Source organism: Pimephales promelas, chromosome 2 (assembly GCF_988280905.1).
Source record: "Pimephales promelas chromosome 2, fPimPro1.hap1.1, whole genome shotgun sequence".
Classification (NCBI taxonomy): Eukaryota; Metazoa; Chordata; class Actinopteri; order Cypriniformes; family Leuciscidae; genus Pimephales; species Pimephales promelas.
In genome coordinates this window covers 44,264,682-44,289,495 of record NC_142770.1, presented here as the reverse complement: position 1 = coordinate 44,289,495, position 24,814 = coordinate 44,264,682, and the positions used below count along the sequence as shown (strand labels likewise).

The following is a 24,814-nucleotide window of genomic DNA, read 5'->3' as shown; positions in this document are numbered from 1 at the left end:
ATTTTTTTCACCTCCATCCTGGAACCATCCTTAAAAACAATTTGAACCATCCTAAAGGGAATGTCAATCGTCCCAAAATATATTTTTTTTATTTTTTCCTAAAGTAGAACAGAATGTCAGAAAAGAATGTATTTTTTTGACATGCGGATCCAATTGCACTGATGCATATCAAATACACTTAAAATTGTTTAAGATATAACCAACATAGTTTACGTGAATACTCTCCAAAATGAACATTTCAACAATGTTGTGTGTATTTGTCCATTCAGACACGAAAGAGAGCTCAATTCAGTTCTTGCGCACTGTATAGGTGTCTATGTGCATGGCTGCATGCTTTGGGTCGGGTGTGTGTGCACTGTTGTAAACTTTTTCCTTTTAAAGTGTAGGAAACTCAGAAGGGCAGACCAGGAGACTCAGGTTGTATCTTAAACAGGATTTTTTATTGAGAACACGAGCTGTCCATTGCTATAGTCTTCTCACTTAAACAGTATACATTGTAGTTAAATATACATTCCAAGAGGGAGGGACTTACTTAAAGGGGTCGTTTAATTTGAGTCAGCTCGTTTGCAGAGATTTCCCGATCTCATCTTCAGCATAACAGTGTAACTCAGAGCCTTGAGATGCTAATCCAATTAGCCTGATTAGATCACTCAAACCTTAACATTATCATAGCCAGTGTTGGGTGTAACTAATTACTAAGTAATTAGCTACTGTAATTTAATTACTTTTCCCTTGAAAATGTAAAGTAAGGGATTACTCTTCATTTATCTGTAATTTAATTACAGTTACTTCTGATGTAATTGAGGTAAATACTGTGTATAGATCAATCCAATCTCACAGCGATTCGTATGCATTTTATGAGGTGTCTAAATATTACGACCGCACTCGTACAAATTCGTATGAATTATTGTAAAATATGTATGAAAAAAGTGTGAAATGTCATGAGATCAGACATAAAACAATAGTGGGTTTAACATCAAAATGTATTGTCTGATGTTAAAAAGTATGTTTTTATAATGTAACCTTCTCCACCTTGGTCAGTTTAAGGATAATTCATGCAATTTTATAGTATTTATTTGAAATAATTAAAACAGATTCATGTCTATCCTTGTATTATTCAGCTGGTTGAGATTGATATGGGATTTTGAAAGTAATTAGTAATTAAAAGTAATTAAATACTTTTTAGAGAGAGTAATTAGTACAGTAATCTAATTACACTGTTGAAGAGGTAATTAGTAAGTAGTAATTAATTACTTTTTTAGAGTAACTTACCCAACACTGATCATAGCTTAACTTGGGACAATGACACTATTCAGGAGGTGCACAAAGCCAAAAGGTTAATGTCAGACACCTGGGTTGCTTGACTTAATCTTCTTTGAATCTCATCATCTATGCCTCAAATGCTAAATTCAGTCTACTTAACTTTCTCAGTTTTTATTCTCTTGTATTGCAACCTAGATTAAACATTAAATAAAGTTTTAATACAACAGCACAGAAAACCGTACCCAATAGAGCTCTTTTTTGCGCCTCATTCAGATCTATATGTCTGCTGTACTCATTCCCCCGACTCATTCACATTTTTTAACATTTTATGAGACATGCAGTGACATTGGAACCTAAATAGATAGATGGACTAAATAGATGGGGAAGGCCTATGAGGGAATATACACCACAGGGTTGGCCCCTGAAGCAGTTGCAGTTGGTTCTTCCCTGAGCACTTCACTGGTCCGTGTCCTATCCTATTCCTGTCGGTGGGGGAACAACTTTACCGTGTGTGGTGGACATTACTGCATAACCTGCTCGCCTGTTACCTTTAATTACTTGAGTTGAACCATCAACAAACAACTCAAATTCTGAATTCTCTATGGGAGTTTCTTTTACTTCACTTGTAGGGGTATATGTAAGCGCAACACAATCATTGTCCATCATCCTCTTAACACAACCTCAGTCATTGTAGACATCATACATGAGGTTCGTGACTGGCTCACGCTGTAAGACAATGTTCGGGGCTGTGAGAGTAGTTAACCAATTTCCCCAACGGGAGGAGCTGACAAAAGTGACTTTTCCTTAATTCATTAGTATGGTCAAGTCAAGTCAAGTCACATTTATTTATATAGCGCTTTTCACAATTGTATCAAAGCAGCTTCACAGTGATAACATGAAAGTAGTACAACACAGATCAATAATATTGTTAAATATTAAATAACCCCAACTGAGCAAGCCAAAAGCAAGGCGACAGTGGCAAGGAACCAAAACTCCATCAGATTGGATGGAGAAAAAACCTTGGGAGAACCCAGGCTCAGTCGGGGGCCAGTTCTCCTCTGGCTTACATTCATATTGTTTATATATAAATATTAAATATAAATATTGTTTATGTATAAAACGACGCCATAACATATCGCAGGCGTTGAGTCGTCTCTTCACAGGCGTTGGTCTTCTCATCGCAGGCGTTGGGGCATCCGAAATCCCCGTGAGAGGCTGGATACAAAACTGGACCTGACGAACGCCATTTTTCTCGGGACAAGCGTCCCGAGATAACAGCAGAAAGGCAGATGGGAAATAATTAGCATAGCTGATGTTCATAATGATTTCCATTATACGGGAGTCGGTGTTAGAAAACCACTATCTCACAAACTCTCCGTAACCCAACCATACGCGCCGACCCGTTTGACTAAGGCTGTCGAGCCCCACTGGTGCGTTAAGCAGTTTCAGTGGCAAACGGTTCCGTATGGCATAACAGAAGACTAAAAGGTAAGCATTATGTGAATGCTGTCACGGTGGACAGTTCCTCTGTTTCCTTCTAGTCTCGTGTTTATGTTGTTGTATGAATGCACGTGTGTGAGGGGCGTGTCTGTGTGGCATTACCTGATCCACTCCAGCTGCTCATCATCAATCATCACCAGCTGCAGTCGATCACCACCTTGCATATATACTCACCACTGTTCTCTCATCTTTGTCAGATCGTTGTTTGGTGTTGGTGTGTCCTTGTCCTGGTTCCTGGTTCCTGTATTCCTGATCGTCTCGTCCTCTGTGAAGTGTCGATCGTGCTCTGAGTTTGTTCTTCGTTTCCTGTGGACTTTCACCGTCTGTCTTCACTTCATCTGGTTGACCATCGAAGTCCCTGCGTCACCGTGTTTCTAGCTTACTGCATTGGACTGAGTTATAATAAATCACTGTTCACTCGCAACTGCTTCCTGTGATATATTGCACCATGACAGAACGATCTGACCGTCAAATGGGAGCAGCGAGTGCGGCACCCACATCCATCGAGGAGTTCGTACATCACAGCATTCAGAGAATGAACTCTCAGGAGAAGGAGATCGGCGACACGGGTCGCGCAGTTCAAGCTTTGGTGACGCAGGTGTCCGAGCTCACCCAGCAGATCCAGCGCCTACGTGTTCCCGCTGCGCCCCCCACACCTGCCGTTCCTCTCGCACCATCGGGAAGCCCCTCCCAGTCGGAACCCCGTTTGCCGGTACCAGAAGCATATTCGGGTGAGCCCTCATTTTGCAGAGCATTTCTAAACCGGTGTTCTATGCATTTTGCCTTGCAGCCACGCACTTTTTCCAACGAACAGACCAAGGTTGCATTTGTACTGACTTTATTGACTGGGAGAGCGGCACTCTGGGGAACGGCGGTGTGGGAGAACCAGAACCCATGCTGTGCCTCGTTCCAGGACCTGTCGAACGAGATGAAGAAAGTGTTCGACAGGTCAGTATCAGGAAGAGAGGCGGCCAGAACGTTGGCGGAACTTCGCCAAGGAAGACGTTCAGTATCGGAGTTCTCAATCGAGTTCAGGACCCTGGCGGCGGAGTGTGGCTGGAACGAGGAGGCGCAGTGGGACATGTTCCTGCATGGGCTGGCTGACCACGTCCAGAAGGAGATCTACGCCCTGGATCTCCCCACGACTCTCAACGGCCTGATTGACCTCGCCTTACGGGTGGACGCTCGACTGTCCAGAGTCGAGCGCAGAACAACTTCCACCCGTACGTTCGGAGAGATGGACGTCCAGCGATCCAGCGGCAGGGACGTGGTCAGTCCCGTCAACGATCACGAGCCTATGCAGGTGGGTCGAGCTCGGCTTTCCCGGGAGGAGAGGGAGAGGCGGAGGTCCCAGGGCCTTTGCCTGTATTGCGGAGGGACTGGTCATTATGCTTACAGCTGCCCGGTAAAAGGCCAAGCCCGACAGTAAACGTGAGGCTACTGTCGGGTGGGATCTCCGCCAGGAAGACCTCATCAGCAACATCTACTTCCACTCTCCTCTCGGTAAGACTGAGATGGTCAACTAATCAACACGACTGTCTTGCACTACTGGATTCCGGGGCGGAAGGTAATTTTATGGATTTTAATTTTGCACGCACTTTTCAAATTCCCCTCCGTTCCCTCGATCACCGGATTTCTGTGCACGCATTAAATGGTCAAGAACTCCCCACCATCTCACACAGAACCGAAGATATCACTCTCATCACCTCTGGCAACCACACCGAGACTATTTCTTTTCTGATTTTGGACTCACCCCTGGCACCCATTGTTCTTGGACATCCTTGGCTCATCAAACACAACCCCCGTGTGGACTGGATTCATAAAGCTGTGCTGGAGTGGAATAAGGAATGTCATAAGTCTTGTCTTGTGTCTGCTTGTTCGTCTGTACCTGTTTCTGTGTTACAGGAGGAGGCGGGGGATTTGTCTAACGTGCCCGCGGAGTATCTAGACCTGAAGGAAGTGTTCAGTAAGTCTCGTGCTGCTTCTCTCCCTCCGCATCGTCCCTATGACTGTGCGATAGATTTACTGCCAGGTAAGTCTCCGCCTAAAGGCAAGTTATTTTCACTTTCGATTCCTGAAAGAGAGGCTATGGAGAAATATATTTCTGATTCTCTAGCAGCCAAGTTCATTCGCCCTTCCTCTTCTCCAGCGGGGGCGGGGTTCTTTTTTGTGGGGAAGAAGGATGGATCGCTGCGACCTTGCATTGATTACCGAGGGTTGAATAACATCACGGTGAAGAATACTTATCCTTTGCCGTTGATGTCTTCAGCCTTCGAGAGGTTGCAGGGAGCATCCATTTTCACGAAATTGGACTTACGTAATGCATATCATTTGGTTCGCATCAGGGAGGGTGATGAATGGAAAACTGCTTTTAACACCCCTAGGGGGCACTTTGAATATTTGGTCATGCCGTTCGGATTGTCCAACTCCCCAGCAGTTTTCCAGGCATTGGTCAATGACGTGCTGCGAGACATGATCGACCAATTCATTTATGTCTACCTGGACGACATATTGATTTTTTCTTCGTCTCTCCAGGAACATGTGCAGCACGTCCGTCGAGTGCTTCAGAGGCTGCTAGAGAATGGGCTTTTTGTCAAGGCGGAGAAATGCGATTTTCATGCACAGTCTGTTCCCTTTCTAGGATACATCGTGTCGTCCGAGGGGATGCGGATGGACCCTGAGAAGATCAAGGCTGTGGTGGATTGGCCAAGCCCAGATTCACGCAAGGCCCTGTTGAGGTTTCTGGGGTTCGCCAATTTTTACCGGCGTTTCATTCGCAATTTCAGCCAGCTAGTCGCGCCTCTGACTGCCTTGACCTCCCCCCGAACTGCGTTCAGGTGGTCCGACTCAGCCGAGGCTGTGTTCGCTAAACTGAAAAGCCGCTTTGTTTCAGCTCCAATCTTAATAACCCCTGATTCATCACGTCAGTTCGTGGTGGAGGTCGACGCATCAGAGGTGGGAGTAGGAGCGGTGTTATCCCAGCGTTCACCTGTGGACGACAAGATGCATCCTTGCGCGTTTTTTTCACATCGTTTATCTCCAGCCGAACGCAATTATGACATTGGTAACAGAGAGTTGTTGGCAGTCAAGTTGGCGTTGGAAGAGTGGCGCCACTGGTTAGAAGGGTCGGGGGTACCTTTTATCGTCTGGACCGATCACAAGAACCTTGAATACATTAGAACTGCCAAAAGATTGAACTCCAGGCAGGCTCGGTGGGCACTTTTTTTCGGTCGTTTTGATTTCACTCTCTCCTACCGTCCGGGTTCCAAGAACATCAAACCGGACGCTTTATCTCGCATATTTGATTTTTCCGATCGCCCGTCTACTCCCGAGTGTATTTTACCCGAAACCATATTCGTTTCAACACTCACATGGGAGATCGAAGCGAAGGTCAAGAGAGCCTTAGAAGGGGTAACGCCTCCGCCCGGTTGCCCACCGAATCGTCTGTTTGTGCCGGAGGGATTACGGTCTGACGTTATTCAGTGGGGTCACAGTTCCAACGTAGCCTGTCATCCAGGAGTTACTCGCACTGGTTTTTCAGTCAAGCAACGGTTTTGGTGGCCACGTATGGCTCGCGACGTTCACGATTTTGTTTTGGCTTGTTCAGTTTGTGCTATTGGTAAGTCTTCCAATCAACCTCCAGATGGGTTACTTCAACCGCTGCCGGTGCCTTCGAGACCCTGGTCCCATATCGCTCTAGATTTCATTACCGCCCTCCCACCCTCTCAGGGTAACACAGTGATTTTAACTGTGGTGGACCGATTCTCGAAGGCAGCACATTTCATCCCCTTACCCAAATTACCTTCAGCTAAGGAAACAGCGGTTACGATCGTAGATCACGTCTTTCGGTTACATGGCCTCCCGATGGACGTGGTTTCCGACAGGGGTCCCCAATTTGTGTCCAAATTTTGGCGAGAATTTTGTAAATTACTGGGGGCGACTGTTAGTCTGTCCTCTGGGTTTCACCCCCAGAGCAATGGTCAAACTGAGAGAGCCAACCAAGATGTGGAAAGAACGTTGCGGTGCATGGTTTCCAAGAACCCTTCCTCTTGGAGTCAGCAACTGTCAATGGTGGAGTACGCCCACAATACGTTACCAGTGTCATCTACGGGCCTATCTCCGTTTGAGTGTAGTGTAGGTTACCAGCCACCAATCTTTCCCAGTCTGGAATCCGAAGTCGCGGTCCCCTCCGCCCACGCCTTCATCCAGAGGTGTCATCGCACTTGGACTAGAGCCCGTGAGACTCTACTCCAAGTGGGAGCGCGCACCAAGGCCAAAGCCGATCGCCACCGGCGGAAGCCTCCCGTATACGTCGTCGGTTCCAAAGTGTGGCTTTCTACCAAGAACATTCCTCTCCGATCCGTCTCGAATAAACTTGCTCCCAAATTCATTGGCCCATTTGCTGTCACCAAGATCGTTAGTCCGGTGGCAGTCCGCCTTCAACTTCCTCTTGCGTACAAGAGAATTCATCCCGTGTTCCATGTATCCAAAGTCAAGCCCGTGTTTTATGCTCGCATTAATCCGCCAGTCCCGGTTCCTCCACCGCCGCGACTCGTAGATGGGGAACCATCCTATTCGGTCAATCGCATTCTGGATTCTAGACGGAGGGGACGCGGATTCCAGTACTTGGTGGACTGGGAAGGTTACGGTCCGGAGGAGAGAAGTTGGGTTCCTGCTAGAGACATTCTGGATCACTCTCTTATCGATGATTACAATCGACAGGTAAGGGAGTCTGAGAACGCCAGGAGGCGTTCTTAGGGAGAGGGGTACTGTCACGGTGGACAGTTCCTCTGTTTCCTTCTAGTCTCGTGTTTATGTTGTTGTATGAATGCACGTGTGTGAGGGGCGTGTCTGTGTGGCATTACCTGATCCACTCCAGCTGCTCATCATCAATCATCACCAGCTGCAGTCGATCACCACCTTGCATATATACTCACCACTGTTCTCTCATCTTTGTCAGATCGTTGTTTGGTGTTGGTGTGTCCTTGTCCTGGTTCCTGGTTCCTGTATTCCTGATCGTCTCGTCCTCTGTGAAGTGTCGATCGTGCTCTGAGTTTGTTCTTCGTTTCCTGTGGACTTTCACCGTCTGTCTTCACTTCATCTGGTTGACCATCGAAGTCCCTGCGTCACCGTGTTTCTAGCTTACTGCATTGGACTGAGTTATAATAAATCACTGTTCACTCGCAACTGCTTCCTGTGATATATTGCACCATGACAAATGCTTGACTAAAGAGATGCGTCTTTAATCTAGTTTTAAACTGTGTCAGCGAGTCAGAGCCTCGGACCGTATCGGGAAGGCCATTCCAGAGTTTTGGAGCTAAATGCGAGAACGCCCTCCCTCCTTTAGTGGACTTCGATATCCTAGGAATGACCAGAAGCCTTGAATTTAGTGATCTTAAGGAACGCGGTGGATTGTAGGGCGAAAGAAGGTCCGTTAAGTACATAGAAGCTAAACCATTTAGGGCTTTAGGTCAGTAGTAGTATTTTGTAATTGATACGGAACTTAATAGGTAACCAGTGTAGAGATGATAAAATCGGTGTTATATGATCATATTTTCTTGACCTAGTAAGAACTCTAGCAGCTGCATTTTGTACTAACTGTAGCTTGTTTATTGAGGATGCAGGACAACCGGCTAATAAAGCATTACAGTAATCTAGTCTCGAGGTCATGAATGCGTGAACTAATTTTTCAGCATCAGAAATAGATAGCATGTTACGCAGCTTAGCAATGTTTCTAAGGTGGAAAAAGGCTGTTCTTGTAACATATGAAATATGATTTTCGAAAGACAAGTTGCGGTCTAGTATAACACCCAGGTCTTTTACTGTAGTGGATAAAGTAACAGGACATCCGTCAATATTAAAGTTGTATTGTAAGAGGTTTTGTGAGTAGTTTTTTTGGACCAATAAGTAATACCTCCGTTTTGTCTGAATTTAATAGCAGGAAATTACGCGTCATCCAGTATTTTATATCTTTGAGACACTCTGTCATTTTAGATGCCTGTCCCTGAACACCAGTGTAGTTTTGTAGTCGATCCAAGAGTATTTTATGATCTATAGTGTCGAACGCAGCGCTAAGATCAAGTAGGACTAGTATTGAGATACGGCCTTGGTCAGAAGCTAAAAGTAAATCATTTGTAATTTTAACTAGCGCAGTTTCTGTACTATGATGCGGTCTGAATCCTGACTGGAATTTTTCATAGATATCATTTTCTTGCAAAAAAGAGCACAATTGAGCGGACACTACTTTTTCTAGTATTTTGGACATAAATGGAAGATTTGAAATGGGTCTGTAATTTGTTATTTGTATCTAATTGCGGTTTCTTAATGAGAGGTTTTATTACTGCCAGCTTGAATATTTTTGGAACATGACCTAAAGATAAAGACGAGTTAATAATATTGAGGAGAGGCTCTTCCACTACAGGTAATAGTTCTTTCAGTAGTTTAGTGGGTATTGGATCTAATAAACATGTTGTTGGTTTTGTAGACTTGGAATTAAAGCCTCTTGTGTTTCCCCGTTATTATTCAATTTACGGGACCGGACACCAGTTATTTTGCCAAGAAAGTTTTATTATATATTATATATATGTCAGGAGAGAAACTTCATGATGTTGTGTTCATGCTTGGTCTATGCGTTTCTCCATGTTCCTCTACCCTCTCACCCCGTCATGCCTACATGTTTCTCTAAGGGTGGTACAATGTGACATTGAGTTTTTATACATCACACAGTCTTACAGCTTCCTTGTAAGGTAACAAACATGTTGCTCTGAGCTTCTCAACTTAGAACGTATATGTCATACGTGCGCTACTTTCCTTGTTATGTACATCTGTGGTACACTTGCATCAGTGGAAACATTTATGCTGAGTGAACATGTTACATTGCACACATACCTCTCTAAGCAATATATAGCTTTCCCCTGACATGTTCTTTTCATGCATTCAAACTTGAAACTCCATAGGATAATAAAGTGATTATGAAAACTAATAAAGAATAATAATACAGATACATAATATTTAATAATGAAATAATATTAAAAGATGAAATTTTAGTCTTCATCTCCCTCCACTGGAACTACGGCCGTAAGTTCCACACCATCATTCCCAGGTGGCCAACCTATAGAAGTGATAGTGAGGAGAAGAAATAGCAGACCAAGAAAATAGACAGAAAGAATAGAAGAATAGAAAAGGAAAAACAAAACAAAGAACAAAAAGAACAAAACCCCAACCTGTGTTAGGTCCCCGTATACTATGTGTTTTTTTTAATATCTATGTGTATGTATTTAAAATGAACCCCAATCATCTAAGAAAAGAAAAAAAAACTAATAAGTCTTCTGCTCGTGCCTGGACTCATTAATTAATTAACTCGTTAACTAATTAAATCCCCCAGTTCCGAGCCAAAATAAGAAATTAAAATAAACGTTGATGTTAAAGGGTCCTATCCCTTGGGGTTGAAAATCAGTAAGCGGGTGTTCATTGTTTGTGAGGTAATGTTTTGTAAGGAATACATAATAACTTGCAACCATCTTTAATAAATGTCAATGGAATTGATTCCTGAAATGGAAGCAGAAAAATAGTTAGCATCACTTCTTTGTTCCCAATCTTTAAAACTAATCGATGAACATTGCTCAGTCTCAACAGTTTGTTTATTCACTAAGCAAGGTTTAACTTGTGACCAATGATACCATCTATCTGTTCCTACACCCTTCCCTTTGAGACAAACACTTGTATGTTAAGAGTATCTCATAAGGTCCTTCCCATCTAGGCTCTAAACCCTTCCTAGCAATTCGTTTGATCATAACAAAACTGCCTATCTCGGGAATGTGTGGAATGTCAGTAGTGGTGTGTTTTTCATCCCATTGCTGTTGAGCTTCTCGCGCTTTCTTATTTTTGTCCATGATTACAAGTATATACTGATACCCTCCACTAGGTGACAAAGGTCCTGTGAAATCGATTTGGAGATGTGTCCACGGACCTGTTGGTCTAGGTGCATGTGACATTCGCACCTTTACAGATTTTCCCACATTTGCTTTGAGGCATATCAAACATCTCCTACAATAATCATCAATGTCTCTCATCATTCTTGGCCACCACCAAGTTTCACTGATTTGAGCTTTCATTGCTTTTGCTCCAGCATGCACTTTTCCATGATACAGCTGCATTAGTTCTCTTCTTGTTCCGATAGGCATCACTACTTGTCCTGTTGGAATTCTCCAGATTCCTTGATCATCCTCTTTCGCTCCCGCTTTTATCCATTGTTCTTTCTCTTCATCTGTCTCCAATTGATATGACAGAAGATGGAGCTCAGGATTATCCTTGGTATTTTCCTTTACCAGGGTAACAGGAGTAGGATGGAGTAGAGCTGCTTCTCTAGCTGCTGCATCTGCTGCCGTGTTTCCTTGAGTTTCTTTGGACTTGTCAGATTGATGTGATTTTACCTTGATCACGGCTGCTTCTCTGGGTAAGTGACATGCTGTAATTAAGCGACGAATTATGGAAGCATGTTGTATTTCGCTCCCATTGCTGGTGATGAGTCCACGTCTCTTCCACAGGGCAAGGTAGTCATGGACCACACCAAAAGCATATCGACTATCTGTATAGATGTTGACTCGTTCTCTTTCAGATAATTCAAGAGCTTCTGTAAGTGCTATGAGCTCGGCTACTTGTGCTGAAAGTTTGCCAGGAAGAGCTCCTTTCTTCACAACAGTTCCATCAGCTTGCACTACAGCCCATCCAGTGTGTCGTTTTCCATCAACATAGTAACTGGATCCATCGACCCATAACTCCTTGTCTGGATTTTCAAGAGGGATTGGATTAACAGGACCAAGACTATCTTCTTCTACTTGTTTTACACACTCATGTGGTATTCCCTCATGTGGTTCCAGCATCATTGTTGCAGGGTTAAGAGACGTGTCTCTGATGATTTCCACTCTCAAATCCTTGTTTAACAAAGTAGCTTCCCATTTTGCTCTTCTTGCGTCGGTTATGGTTTTGATGTTTGTGTTGTTCAACAATGTCTGTGTGGAGTGTGCAATATGATAGTTTGTGCTCCTATCAGATTCTCAACAGCATCCACTGCCCATGTGGCACCATCGAGAGCTTGTATACATCGTGGTTGACCAATCATTGTAACAGGAATCTTTGTGGAAAAGTATCCAACTGGTCTGTATCGATCACCTGGTTTTTGACACAGTACTGCTGAGTACGTCTCATCTCCCACCCTGGTCCACAAATGAAATGGCAATCGTCCATCAGCAAGTCCCAAAGCTGGAGCTGAAGTCAGTTTTTCTTTCATAGAAGTAAACGCTTCCTCAGCTTCTGGTGTCCAGTTAATCTGTTCCACTCCCGGCTTTCCTCCCTTGTACAGGTCAATGAGGGGGCTGGTGATGCTAGCAAAATCAGGTATGTACTGACGACAATAGTTGAAAAGTCCCATCACCTTTCGCATTCCTGTAACTGTTAGAGGTTTTGGAAGTTGTCGTAATGCTTCTACACGCTCTGTTGTCATTCTCCTTCCCTCCATAGATATTTCTTGGCCCAAATAGATAACTTTGGATTTGGCCAGCTGTGCTTTGTCGGGGTTAACTTTAAATCCCCCTTTCCTAAGGGCTTGTAGGACAACATTCAGAGCAAATATATGGCTTCTTTCATCTGGGCTTGCAATCAACAAGTCATCAACATATTGGAGGCAGACACTTCCTGATTTCTCAATTTCAGCTTTTTGTTCCGTTAAGAACTGGTTCAAAGCTCTATGAAATACAACAGGAGAAATATTAAGACCTTGTGGGAGTCTGTTCCAGACATATTGTTTTGCGCCTACTGTAAAGGCTAATTTCTCTTGAGATCTTTTGTCTATAGGTATAGACCAGAAAGCAGACAGTACATCCAGTACCGTAAAAATTTTAGCATTTCCTGGAATATCATTCAGAATAGTGGCAGGATTGGCTACAATAGGATGCGGTTTTGGTGTTACACTGTTAAGTCTTGTATAATCAATGGTTAATTGCCATGAGTTATCTGATTTCTTGACAGGCCAGACAGGACTATTAGTGGTAGATGACGTTTGTCTGATGATACCTTCAGCTTCCAAATCAGCCACTATCTCCTCCACGGCTCGTCTTGCTTCAGGTCTGATGGGGTATTGTTTATGAGGGGCATGTGTCGGTCCCTCAATAACAATGGGGTCAATGTTGGCTTTACCACAATCCAGTTTGTGTTTAGCCCAAACATCTGGATACAAACTGCATAGAAGACCCCACACACCATCTTTTGTCCAGTTCCTGATAATTGGTTTTGCTGTACCAACAGACCTTAGATTACATGTGCGATCTTCGTGTGGTATTATCCCAGCAGTTGTGGCGATATGACGACTGTCAGTGAATATGATCATGTTTAACAATGGAAGAATGTCCATGCCAATTAGGCTTCCTTGTGAATTCGGCCCCACCCAAAAAGATGTCCATAAGACTTCATCTTCATGTATTTGCAGTGGAACTTGAATACTTTTGCGAAATTTTGTGATACCACCTCCAACACCTTCAACTTCCATAGTTTCATCTGTTGTAGGTAGGTTCAAATCTGTTATTGAAATTGAGGCGCCTGTGTCAACCAAAACATCACATGGGTGGCCCCCTATTAATGCATTAACGAAAAGGCGATTGTCTTTTTTCTTACTAATACAGGGGGCCGCTAATTCCTATTGCGGACGCATAATTCCCTCAATGAGCTGACGGACTTGTGCTTCAGTCAACGTCTTCTCTTGAGAATTTTCATTATGGTCTTTGGTACTGACCTGTTTAAATGATGGACCTTGACCTTCTGCTCCACCTCCTTTAGCCCAGCAATCTCGTCTAACGTGTCCACGTTTTCCACAATTGCTGCAGAAAACCATCTTATTCTTTGTGTCTTTGTTGTATTGAGCTGTCGCCACTCCTCTTCGGTATGGCTTGTTTCCTTCTTCTTTGTTTGACCTCATAGCCATCTCCAAACGGCCAGCCCATTGCATGATTTGGTCAAATGTCTCACCTGGGTTGACTCCAAGTGATAAGGCTTGTTGGTATTTTGGGCCAAGTCCATCCACAAGTGTGTCAATGAACTGTACATCATCTCTGTCAGGTTGTTTCTTAGCACAGAGAGCCCATCTCTCATAAGCATTCCACTTACGTAGAGCATACTCATCTGGAGATTCATCATCCTTTTGCTTAATCAATGTCACTAATGTGAAGGGAATTTTACCGCTTCCCAAGATTTCTTGGATTTCTCTTGCCAAAGACCCAGGGGTCGTCCCTGGTCATCAACCCACAAATCTATCCATTGGGCAGTTGTTATTGAAGCTGGCAAGCGTTCCCATCTGTCTCTTGGGATTTTAGCTTTCACAATGGTGTGAATGTCTCGTAGTGTCATTTGATGTGCTTCGACAAGAGAGTCTAATTCTCGCCAAAACTCTGTGTTTGGATCTTGTCTCTTCAGAGGAGGCAAGGCTGTGAGAATGGCTTGTCGTTCACCTGGAGTGAATGGTCTCTCTTCTGTCATTAATTCAGATCCTTCCTTTTTAATTACTGGTGAAGAAAGTTCAGGACCGATCTTGTCAATTGTGATCATGTCGTCATCTCTTGTCTCATCACCCCAGTCGGATCCATAATTACAAGCTGGTGTACAGCGCAGCATGTCTCTGTTGGGATGAACTGTTTTAGATCTTGTTATTATTGGAGCTGCTTGTGCAGATGCAATATACATTTTGTCAACTGGACCATTTGATCTCAAAGCTTGAGGCTGTGTCAGTGGTTTAGAGGAACTTGTACATTGTTCAGGCAAAACTGGATACATTGGGTTATAAGGAGGAGGCGTTACAGTAGTTGCAGATTTCACTGGTGCTTGTGAATATCTCTTTTCAGCTTCAGTTATTATATTTGTCCAATCTGGATCAAATGAATTATCATTGGTTGTGTTTTCTTTATCTGAACAATTAATAGACATAATTTTGTTCAATTTGTGAAATGCTTCAATTTGAGGCTTCATTGCTTCAACAAGTGGGGCTGGACATCCATCAATGCCACAGAAGATTCCACCTTGTTTCACAATCCAATGAGCTGCCAGTATTGGAAATGCTTTTGACTTGATGGAGTCTTTTTGCGAATCAAACCAGCTTAGCTGCACATCCAAAGATGCATTAACGTCCAGTCCTTTTTTCAAAAGCTTAGCTTGCTTTTTCTGTTTTCTTTTTAAATACCAATCAGCTATTGTTCGGCTGTTAAGACCACTTTCTGCCATTGCAAATTATTTGTCACTCTGTGACTGTGCACTCAAACAGCAGGGATATTTTGGGAGTGAGTGTGTGTGTGTGTGTGTGTGTGTATCTCTACTGTGCGTGAATTCCAAGGGGGGGGGTCCCTCTGCTTCTCTCTCTCTCTCTCTGCTTCTCTCCTTCTCTCCCTTTCGCCTGCTCTAATAACTCAAAGAACAAAGAAGGGGAAAGGAAAAAAACAAAAAAACAACAAAAAGTTAACTCTAATAATTTGTTTTCCTTGTGTATTTGTTTGCTCTATTTTTTTATTTTTAAATTTTACTTAGTTTATTTGAAGTTGCTCTCAGATCAGCCTCTTCCTCCCAATACTGAACAGCTTATTGTCAAAATCAAAAAAGCACACAATTCTAGCCTATTTCCATTGATACCCATCTTTTAAGGGCTCAATCAGCGTGTTTAAAATTTTAGGGCGCCTGTATTTCTAAATACGGAATCCTGTGCGTCCTATAGCACAGACCCGCCACTTTAAACCGCTATAAATCACCGCTTTGACACACTATCCTCGTTTTCTAAAACGATTCTTCGGTGTGTTGGAAATATTTTAGAGATTATTCTGCCATCAGTTTTTACAGTCTCGCCATATTCCAACCACTTTCCAGTCATGCCAAGCAAATTGCTAAATCGCTTTACTGCTATTCCAAATATTTGACTAAGTGGTCTTTTTTCTAAAAAAAGATCCACTTTTCCCAAAGTCCTTTCAAACCTGAAAAGACTTCCCCAGCATCATTCAATATTTCAGAGGTTTACTGAACAGAGCAACTCAAATAAGCCACATCAAATTCTAATTATTTAAATTATTTTCCTTTTTCTGACACATATATTCATTGGCAAAACAACTGGTACTTTAAACAACACAGTTCTTTTAAGCAGTTTCAGTCAATGTCTAATCATCAGGCAGACTTCAAATTATTTTTTAGTATAGGAAAAAGTCTTACCTTGAATGATTGAGACAAATGTCTGAATGCCATCCTGTTCTTCGTGACGCCAAATGTAGACTTGGAATTAAAGCCTCTTGTGTTTCCCCGTTATTGTTCAATTTACGGGACCGGACACCAGTTATTTTGCCAAGAAAGTTTTATTATATATTATATATATGTCAGGAGAGAAACTTCATGATGTTGTGTTCATGCTTGGTCTATGCGTTTCTCCATGTTCCTCTACCCTCTCACCCCGTCATGCCTACATGTTTCTCTAAGGGTGGTACAATGTGACATTGAGTTTTTATACATCACACAGTCTTACAGCTTCCTTGTAAGGTAACAAACATGTTGCTCTGAGCTTCTCAACTTAGAACGTATATGTCATACGTGCGCTACTTTCCTTGTTATGTACATCTGTGGTACACTTGCATCAGTGGAAACATTTATGCTGAGTGAACATGTTACATTGCACACATACCTCTCTAAGCAATATATAGCTTTCCCCTGACATGTTCTTTTCATGCATTCAAACTTGAAACTCCATAGGATAATAAAGTGATTATGAAAACTAATAAAGAATAATAATACAGATACATAATATTTAATAATGAAATAATATTAAAAGATGAAATTTTAGTCTTCAGTTTAGATGCAAAGATAAGTTTATTTAGCTCCTCCTGTCCTATCGTTGTAAAGCGGTTTAGTTGTTCTAGAGGGGCCATAATTGAAGCTGAATCATAAGACACCATAGAGGATTGTACATTTATAATTGTGTTTCTGATGCTTTCTATTTTCTCATTGAAGTAATTCATAAAATCATTACTACTAAACTGTAACGGTATATTTTGCTCTGGTGATGTCTGTTTATTTGTTAGTCTAGCCACGGTGTTAAATAAAAACCTTGGATTATTTTGGTTATTTTCGATTAGTTTGCGGAGATGCTCAGCCCTGGCTGTTTTTAGGGCCTTTTTATAACGTGACATACTGTCTTTCCACGCGATTCTAAAGACCTCTAAATTAGTTTGTTTCCATTTACGCTCTAAGTTGCGAGTTTCTCTCTTGATAGCATGCGTAGCACTGTTGTACCATGGTGCTTTAGTTTTCTCTCTAACCTTTTTTAATCTAATTGGTGCAAGAATATCTAATGTACTAGTAAGAATGGTGCTTAAACTGTTAGTCATTTCCTCTAATTCATCTGTTTGTTTGGGTTCACTTAGCAGCTTAGATAGATCAGGTAAGCTATTTGAGAATCCATCTATAGTGGTTGGAAGGATTGTTCTGCCTGGTCTATAACGTGGCGCAACATGACATATTTCAGCAGTACGTATTATGCAAGTCACCATGTAATGATCAGTGACATCATCGCTTTGCGGTATAATATCTATATCAGTTGGATCGGTTCCATATGATAAAATTAAACCTAGTGTATGATTTAGACGATGAGTGGGACCACTGACGTTTTGTTTGACCCCAAAGGAGTTTAATAAGTCTGTAAACGCAGCCCCTAAAGCATCATTTGTATTATCTACGTGTATGTTAAAATCTCCAGCAATTATTGCTTTATCGACATTCACCAATAGATCCGAGAGAAAGTCTGCAAACTCTTTTAGGAATTCAGCATATGGCCCTGGAGGTCTATATACAGTAGCCAAGGCTAGAGATAATATGGATTTCCTTCTTACATCTAAGAGCGTAACATTTAGCACAAGTACTTCAAATGAATTAAACCTGTGACCTGTTTTTAAGAGCCAGCTATACTGCTGAAACCTCACCTTCCTTCAGCTTACTGGAGGTCGTTTTTGCTTAATTTATTTAATAAAGATTCTGTGCTTTTTCTAAATTACTTTGCCTCTGTGTCCTCGGTGGTGTTGGCTCCTTGCGGTGGTACGTGTGTCGGAGGGTTGGGACAGCCGGTCATCTGGCGTCCGGTCTCTCCGACCCGTGACACATGTATTGATCAATTGATGTCTCTTTGAAAAAGACTAAGGAGGTTGAGGTTTAAAGAAGTGATATGATTACTTTGTATGATGAGCAAAGTGAAATTTGAGTCCTATTCATTCTCAAATCAAATCTGGGATCAGTTCTACAGAAGCCAAATCAAATATGGTGACATGTCAATAATATCAAACCCTCAATAGTGGTTGTGTCACGATTTGGGCTCTGTAAACAGCAGAGACATCTCTAAAGATCTTCTTTGTTGGAGGATTTCTGCATGTGTTAGCAATTGTTTTCTCTTGAAATGATAATCATACTCTTCATGTCTGTCGAATTTCCACAGTCGCTGTTCCCAGGACCAGGAGCGAGTTCCTTCAATGTAAGTCAGAAAACGTCTCGGTTACGTATGTAACCCTCGTTCCCTGAGTAGGGAACGGAGATGTCACGTCGGATGACGAGAATGGGGTTTCGCTTAGAAAGCCTATCATCTTCGAGAATTATAAAATGGCGATGAAATGCCATGGGTCTGCGGAATTTGCATAGCGTATTTCCGCCCCACTGCGTGGGTATTTAAGGAGAGACGCCGGCAAAGGAGTCAGGTCTTCGCTGAGGAGCCGAGACTGAACTCAGGCGTTTACCCAGCGATACAACGGAAGTGTCAGCCAGAAGTAACGTCTCTGTTCCCCGGTCCCCGTGTAATCCCGCCACCTTCACAGCTGTCTTCCAGTGCCCTGTGAAAGTCTAATCCCCCTTGTCGTGAAATTGGCACGGACAAAGGAGTCCTACTTAACGCAGGAATACAAAGGTACGCTGGGGAGCATTTCTCAGAGGAAATATGCCGCAGCATGCCTACCAGTAGGGACGACTTAGGAATACACATATGGCCCGTTAGGGGGGTTCATATGGAGGAACACTGGAGTGGCCAGCCTGAGGGGTGGCAACTTTCAACCCCAGGAGTGGCAAGGTGGTGTAAAGGAAGGTGGTTTAAAAGGCCACAAAATCGATCCAAAGACGGCGTTCGATTTGAGGTGAAGGTTTCATGCGTGTTCCGTCTTTCCCATGGCAAAGTGATTTTTAATTAAATGCAAAGAACTTTCTAGAAACAAGAGTGGTGCGGTCCAGAAATGGCACACACTGTCATCCAAGCTCTGGGACAGAGGGGGATAAGAGTGGCGAGGCTCGTAAGCGCGTGCGCCCTGTCACGCACGCCCTCTGGGGGCTCAGAGATGGGATGCAGCTCTTTGGAGAAAAGATTCTCCCCCAGCCCTCCACCGGGGGAAGGAGTGGCCCTGCAACCACTCCCTGAAAGAACTTCAACCCACATCTGAGCTGCCCGTAACGGGAGCGCCGCATAGCCTGGCGTTAGCGGGGCTGGTACGGGCAGGTGCGCCTTCCTGCGACCACCTCCTCAGCGCATCCCGGTGCTGCTGGGGGCGGGCGGGAGGGGGCGGAAGTCGCAGGAGGGCACATTCGGCGGCAAGCAGACTGAGGCGTCTGAGCCGAAGGCTGGTTGGCAGCAGAAGCCGCGAGGTCACACAAAAATGCCACAGTCCCCTTCTGGGCGGCCAAGAACTGTTGGGCAGAGTCCTTGACCGCGCCGCCGAAGAGGCCAGCCTGGGATATGGGGGAGTTGAGGAAACAGGTTCACTCAGCCTCGTGCACAACATCCAGGTTAAGCCAGAGATTTCTGACCACGCATGTGGACATCACCTGACTCAGGGAGCGTGCGGTCACCTTCGTCGCTCGTAGAGCAAGGTCGGTATCAGCAGGCAGCTCAAGGATGAGTCCTGAATCAGCCCTACCCTCCAAGAGGCCGCTGAGCAGTCGCGAAAAGTCAAAGGAGACTCCCACAAACTCATGACCTCTTCATGCATGTTTGGGTAGAAAGGATTTGGGTTCGACACCCCCAAAAACCAATCATCAGCCTTAAGTGCTCGGGACATGGCAGAAGGTTCCACACAAGCCCGATAGTTGTGGCAGCCCGGGAAAGCATATCTGTGAACTCTGGATCAAACTCGTTCAGCTAGCACATCTGAGGACAGCAGCACAGACGAGCCATCATCTCTAGAGGACTCCAGCTCACCTTGTGATGCGGCAATATACATGATTTCATCAGCCGGGTGACCAAATGAGAACACGGGTGGGCGGGTAAACTCACTCGGGACCACTTGGGTTGCATTGTGTAAGACAGAGTGTGGACAGAGGAATTTTCGTCAGTTTAGTTCCAGACCTGCTGTCTTAGGTCACCCTGGCCACCAGCCGTTTATCTCACGTGGAGAAAAATAGATCGGGGTGTGGATGAGGGGACTTTCACTCTATTGAGCTCATCCAGTCTCAACCGTTACATTGCGATGGTCACGTTCCTGCTGAGAGAACGTGAAACACCCACGAGCGCTGTCTGAGCGCGATCAAAGCCCAAACTTGTCAAACAGCACTCGCGCCCATCAGCTGAATCTATCAGAATACCGCACTCAGAAATACACAGGCAGATTGTCTTTACAAAGACGCGTCTTTACAAAGACATTCCGCGTGCAGCTCTTTTAGTGAGAGAAAAATACTCTGCGGATGCTGAAGCGACCAGGGAGGAACACACAGACTGGCAGACCACTGCTCAGATCGCAGGCAATGTGAAACTCGCTGGATACCGCCGTCACACCAACACCGGAGAGTTCGCTCGTCTCGAGGAGATTAAGTCACTGATAGAACTCAGGATCATGGCTTGTGAAGTGAAAAGATACTCTTGGCTCCGAAAACGTGACTCCTTTGCCGGCTTCTTTCCTTAAATACCCACGTGGTGGGGCGGAGATATGCTATGCAAATTCCGCAGACCAGCCATTGGCTCGTTTTATAATTCTCGAAGATGGTAGGCTTTCTAAGCAAAACCCCATTCTCGTCATCCGACGTAACTCGGAGTGACTACAAAAAGGAACAAGCAAACGAGTGTGTTCATGTTCTTCCGGAGAAGCTGAGAGAAAAGTTGATCATGTAAATGATGATTAAACTGTACTGAGATATGCTGATATTGAACATGAGAGAGTTCAGCTACATAAAAAAAAATATTCATAATTCCTGATTGTGCTGTGTTTTCTCTCCATCAGATTCCCATCCACTCACTCTGGATTTGAACACAGTGCACAAACTCCTCCGTCTGTCTGAGGATAACAGAGAGCTTACTTTCCACTTCCAAGAGGAGTCGTATGTTGATCATTCAGACAGATTTGATTATTATCATCAGGTGTTGTGTAGCGAGAGTGTGAGTGGACGCTCTTACTGGGAGATCGAGTGGAGTGGGAGAGGTGTTGCGCAGATAGCAGTGTCATATAAGAGCATCAGCAGGAAGGGATCAGGGAATGAGTGTGTGTTTGGAGGTAATGATCAGTCCTGGACTTTGATTTGCTCTTCCCCCAAAAACGTATTCCTATACAATACCAAAGTGACTGATCTCCCTGTAGTGTGCAGCAATAAAATAGGAGTGTATGTGGATGAGAGTGCAGGAACTCTGTCCTTCTACAATGTCGGCAGACACACAATGAGCCTCATACACAAAGCCCAGACCACATTCACTAAGCCGCTCTATCCTGGGTTTGGGGTTAGTCTTGGATCAGTGAAATTGTTGAAGAATTAGAATAGACTGTAGAGAGATTCTACCCATAATGCTTTAAGCTGTATGATAAATCATAAACACTGAGATGTTATAGAGTCTCTTATTTTCTCTTCATTACATTAATAGCAAACAGCTGAACTTCTGTCTCTGAACTGTGTCAGAATAAATGTGTGTAATAAATCCTCATATAGACATCAATGTGTGTGACGGTGTTATCTGTGCTTTTTTCAAGCTCTGTTTTTGTTCATGAAGATTAGTCATTTAGTTTTATTATAGAGTCATATCAATCATTGGTAACACTTTACGGTAAGGGTGCATGAATTATCATGAATTCATGTATAAATTAATGCATGAATTATGCATTAATTCATGCATTATTTCTCATGAATCATCAGCGTTTTTCATTAACGACTTCATGGATAAACAACACCTTAATTAAAACATTAACTAAGATGAGCACATCATCATTAATTATGATTTATTACACATGATCGTGATGTTTTCTTTGTTCTTTGTCTACTGAAGTCATTAATAGATTAATGCTTAGTTAATGATGACTACTGGACAGACACCATAATAGACCAATCACAGCTCATAGCACACACATTCTGTAAATCAAATACAGAAGTCATCATTAACTAAGCATTATCTATCAATGACTTCATCATGTGTGTGGCCCCTCAACTAAAGTGGTGACTAGGTCCTTTGAAACACTGATGAACAATGTGCTATTGAAAGGTGGCATAACTGTGAACAAAGAAAACATCATGATCATCCGTAATAAATCATAATTCATGATGATGTGCTCATCTTAGTTAATGTTTTGATTAAGGTGTTGTTCATTCATGAAGTCATGAATGAAAAACGCTGAACTTGTGTTAGTTCCTGATGATTCATGAGGTATTAATGCATGAATGAATGCATAATTCATGCATTAATTTATACATGAATTCATGATAATTCATGTACCCTTACCGTAAAGTGTTACCCAATCATTCATAATTCATGCAGAAGTGGGATTTGTTAAACGTATTTTAATCCAGGTGTATTTTAGGGTTCCAAGCATTGAAGCTGCTGCAACATTATTCTAATAATAATAATAATAATAATAATAATTCATTACATTTATATAGCGCTTTTCTGGACACTCAAAGCGCTTCACATAGAGGGGGGATCTCCTCAACCACCACCAATGTGCAGCATCCACCTGGATGATGCGACGGCAGCCATACTGCGCCAGAACGCTCACCACACACCAGCTTACTGGTGGAGAGGAGACAGTGATGAAGCCAATTGCTGTATATGGGGATGATTAGGAGGCCATGATGGACAGAGGCCACTGGGCAAATTTGGCCAGGATGCCGGGGTTACACCCCTACTCTTTCGAAAGACATACTGGGATTTTTTATGACCAGAGAGAGTCAGGGCCTCGGTTTAACGTCTCATCCGAAGGACGGATTCTATTTGCATATTGTATTTTATCAATTATTATTTTTCTGCTCTAAACATGTCTGCGCGTCAGAGACTGTAAGTCATAATGATCTCAAGCTTGGAAATAAAAGAAACTTCTCCTCGACCGTTTGATTAAATTGGAAAAGTTATTAAAAAAAAAACCCTCATACAAACCCATAGGAGGAATGGGATTACCCAGCTTCCGGCTCTATTATTGGTCCTGTAATATTCAATGTATGTCACTTTGGAATGGATCTCTCAAACCTGATTAGGAACAGATGGAAAATCAAACTTTTTCTCCTAATACATTGAGATCATTGATGCATTATACCTCTGATCTTTCTAAATGTAAGGTTCAGAATCTGGTTGTGTCTCACTCACTAAAAATTTGGTCTCAGATCAGAAGATATTTTCAGTGGAATCAATGTTCAGTCCTTACACCAATAACTGGTAATCAAGCACAACACCACACCAGACGGAACACACAACAGAGCTTCATCATGGACAAGGATTGCAAACACTGGTCTCCTACCACCGCCTATACATCTTGAGAACAGATTTGAAGTATTAATGAATGAGAAATCCCTGAATTTGATGAATGTGATCGATCAAAGACTGAGCCAGCCGGTCGTTAACACTGATGCTAACTGGCGCTCAAGGTCGAGCAGACAGCGGCACTCAGCTCAGAGCACAGCGGGGCCCAGGACTCTGATAGTGGGCGACTCCATAATCAGAAACATTAGTAGCAGGAACACAACTACATGCTGCCTTCTACAAGCAACAACTTCTGATGTAAACAGGGAACTTCAGAACATTCTGATGAAACATAAGACTGCAAATCGACTCATCATTCATGTGGGGAAAAATGATATTCATAAAGAGCAGTCGGAACTCCTTAAGAAGGATTTCAATGAACTTTTTGTAACACTTAAAAGACTGAAAGTTCAGACATTCATCAGTGGACCACTCCCAGCAAGAGGAACAAACAGGTTTTCTCGGTTGCTTGGGCTCAACACATGGCTGCAATATAAAAGGAGTGAACTTTATTGACAACTTCAATCTTTTCTGGAGTCAGAGGCAACTGTTTCAACGGGATGGCCATCACCCAAACAAACTTGGTTCAAGAGTACTAAAGGACAATATCTACTTCTCCGTCCTTCATCCTTCTGCAGTGTGTGCCAATCCACTCAACCTGAATGGCACACACACACCTGGACACAATATGAATGACCACAGGACTTCATTTCAGCACCTGAATGGACATGTTGACATATCACACAAGGACAACGATAGTGATGGGCGGTTCGTGAACGAATCGTTCTTTTAAACCGGTTCTTTTTAGTGAACCGGTCGAACCAGTACACTAAATCGGACTGAATCGTTCGAAACAGTTCGCGTCTTGCGTCAGCGCTAAACCACAAGTTACTAAAGTTACTCACTTTCAGACATGCCTGACAGTCCCTCTGAATTGAAATAAATCAATATCCAGAAGTACATTTTATTCCAGTAACTCAAAAAGTTGACTGAACGGAGACATATGTTGGTGCTGAGAGAAGTGATGAGCACGAGCAGCTGATACTGCGCATGCGTGTACTACCGAACGTACAGGTACAGCGGTCGGATAACCAGTACGAACTGTTTCTTTTGGACACGTTCGACATACTGAGAACTGATGAGTTGATGAGCTGAGGATGCGTGCATTTTTTTCTGAGGGACGAAATGTACTGTACGTTTCCATGTCTTAGGTCGAACATCAGTAAGTGTAACAAAATAAAACATTTTGGAAACATGTTTATCACATAATTACTGTATTATCACTGTATTATTTTAACGATTGGAAAC

The 24,814-nt window shown here is 43.2% G+C and overlaps 1 protein-coding gene across 1 annotated transcript in view; it reads left to right on the top strand.

The window, feature by feature from the left end:
• Nucleotides 1–21,582, top strand: part of LOC120468226 (stonustoxin subunit beta-like) — a 31,414-nt gene extending 9,832 nt beyond the window's left edge. The window contains exons 5-6 of the mRNA XM_089119036.1: nucleotides 18,260–18,295; nucleotides 21,015–21,582. Of these exons, the coding sequence (XP_088975162.1) occupies nucleotides 18,260–18,295; nucleotides 21,015–21,541 (563 nt within the window). The 3' untranslated portion in view covers nucleotides 21,542–21,582. The remainder of the gene's footprint in view (nucleotides 1–18,259; nucleotides 18,296–21,014) is intronic.
• The last annotated feature ends 3,232 nt before the right edge of the window (nucleotides 21,583–24,814 follow it).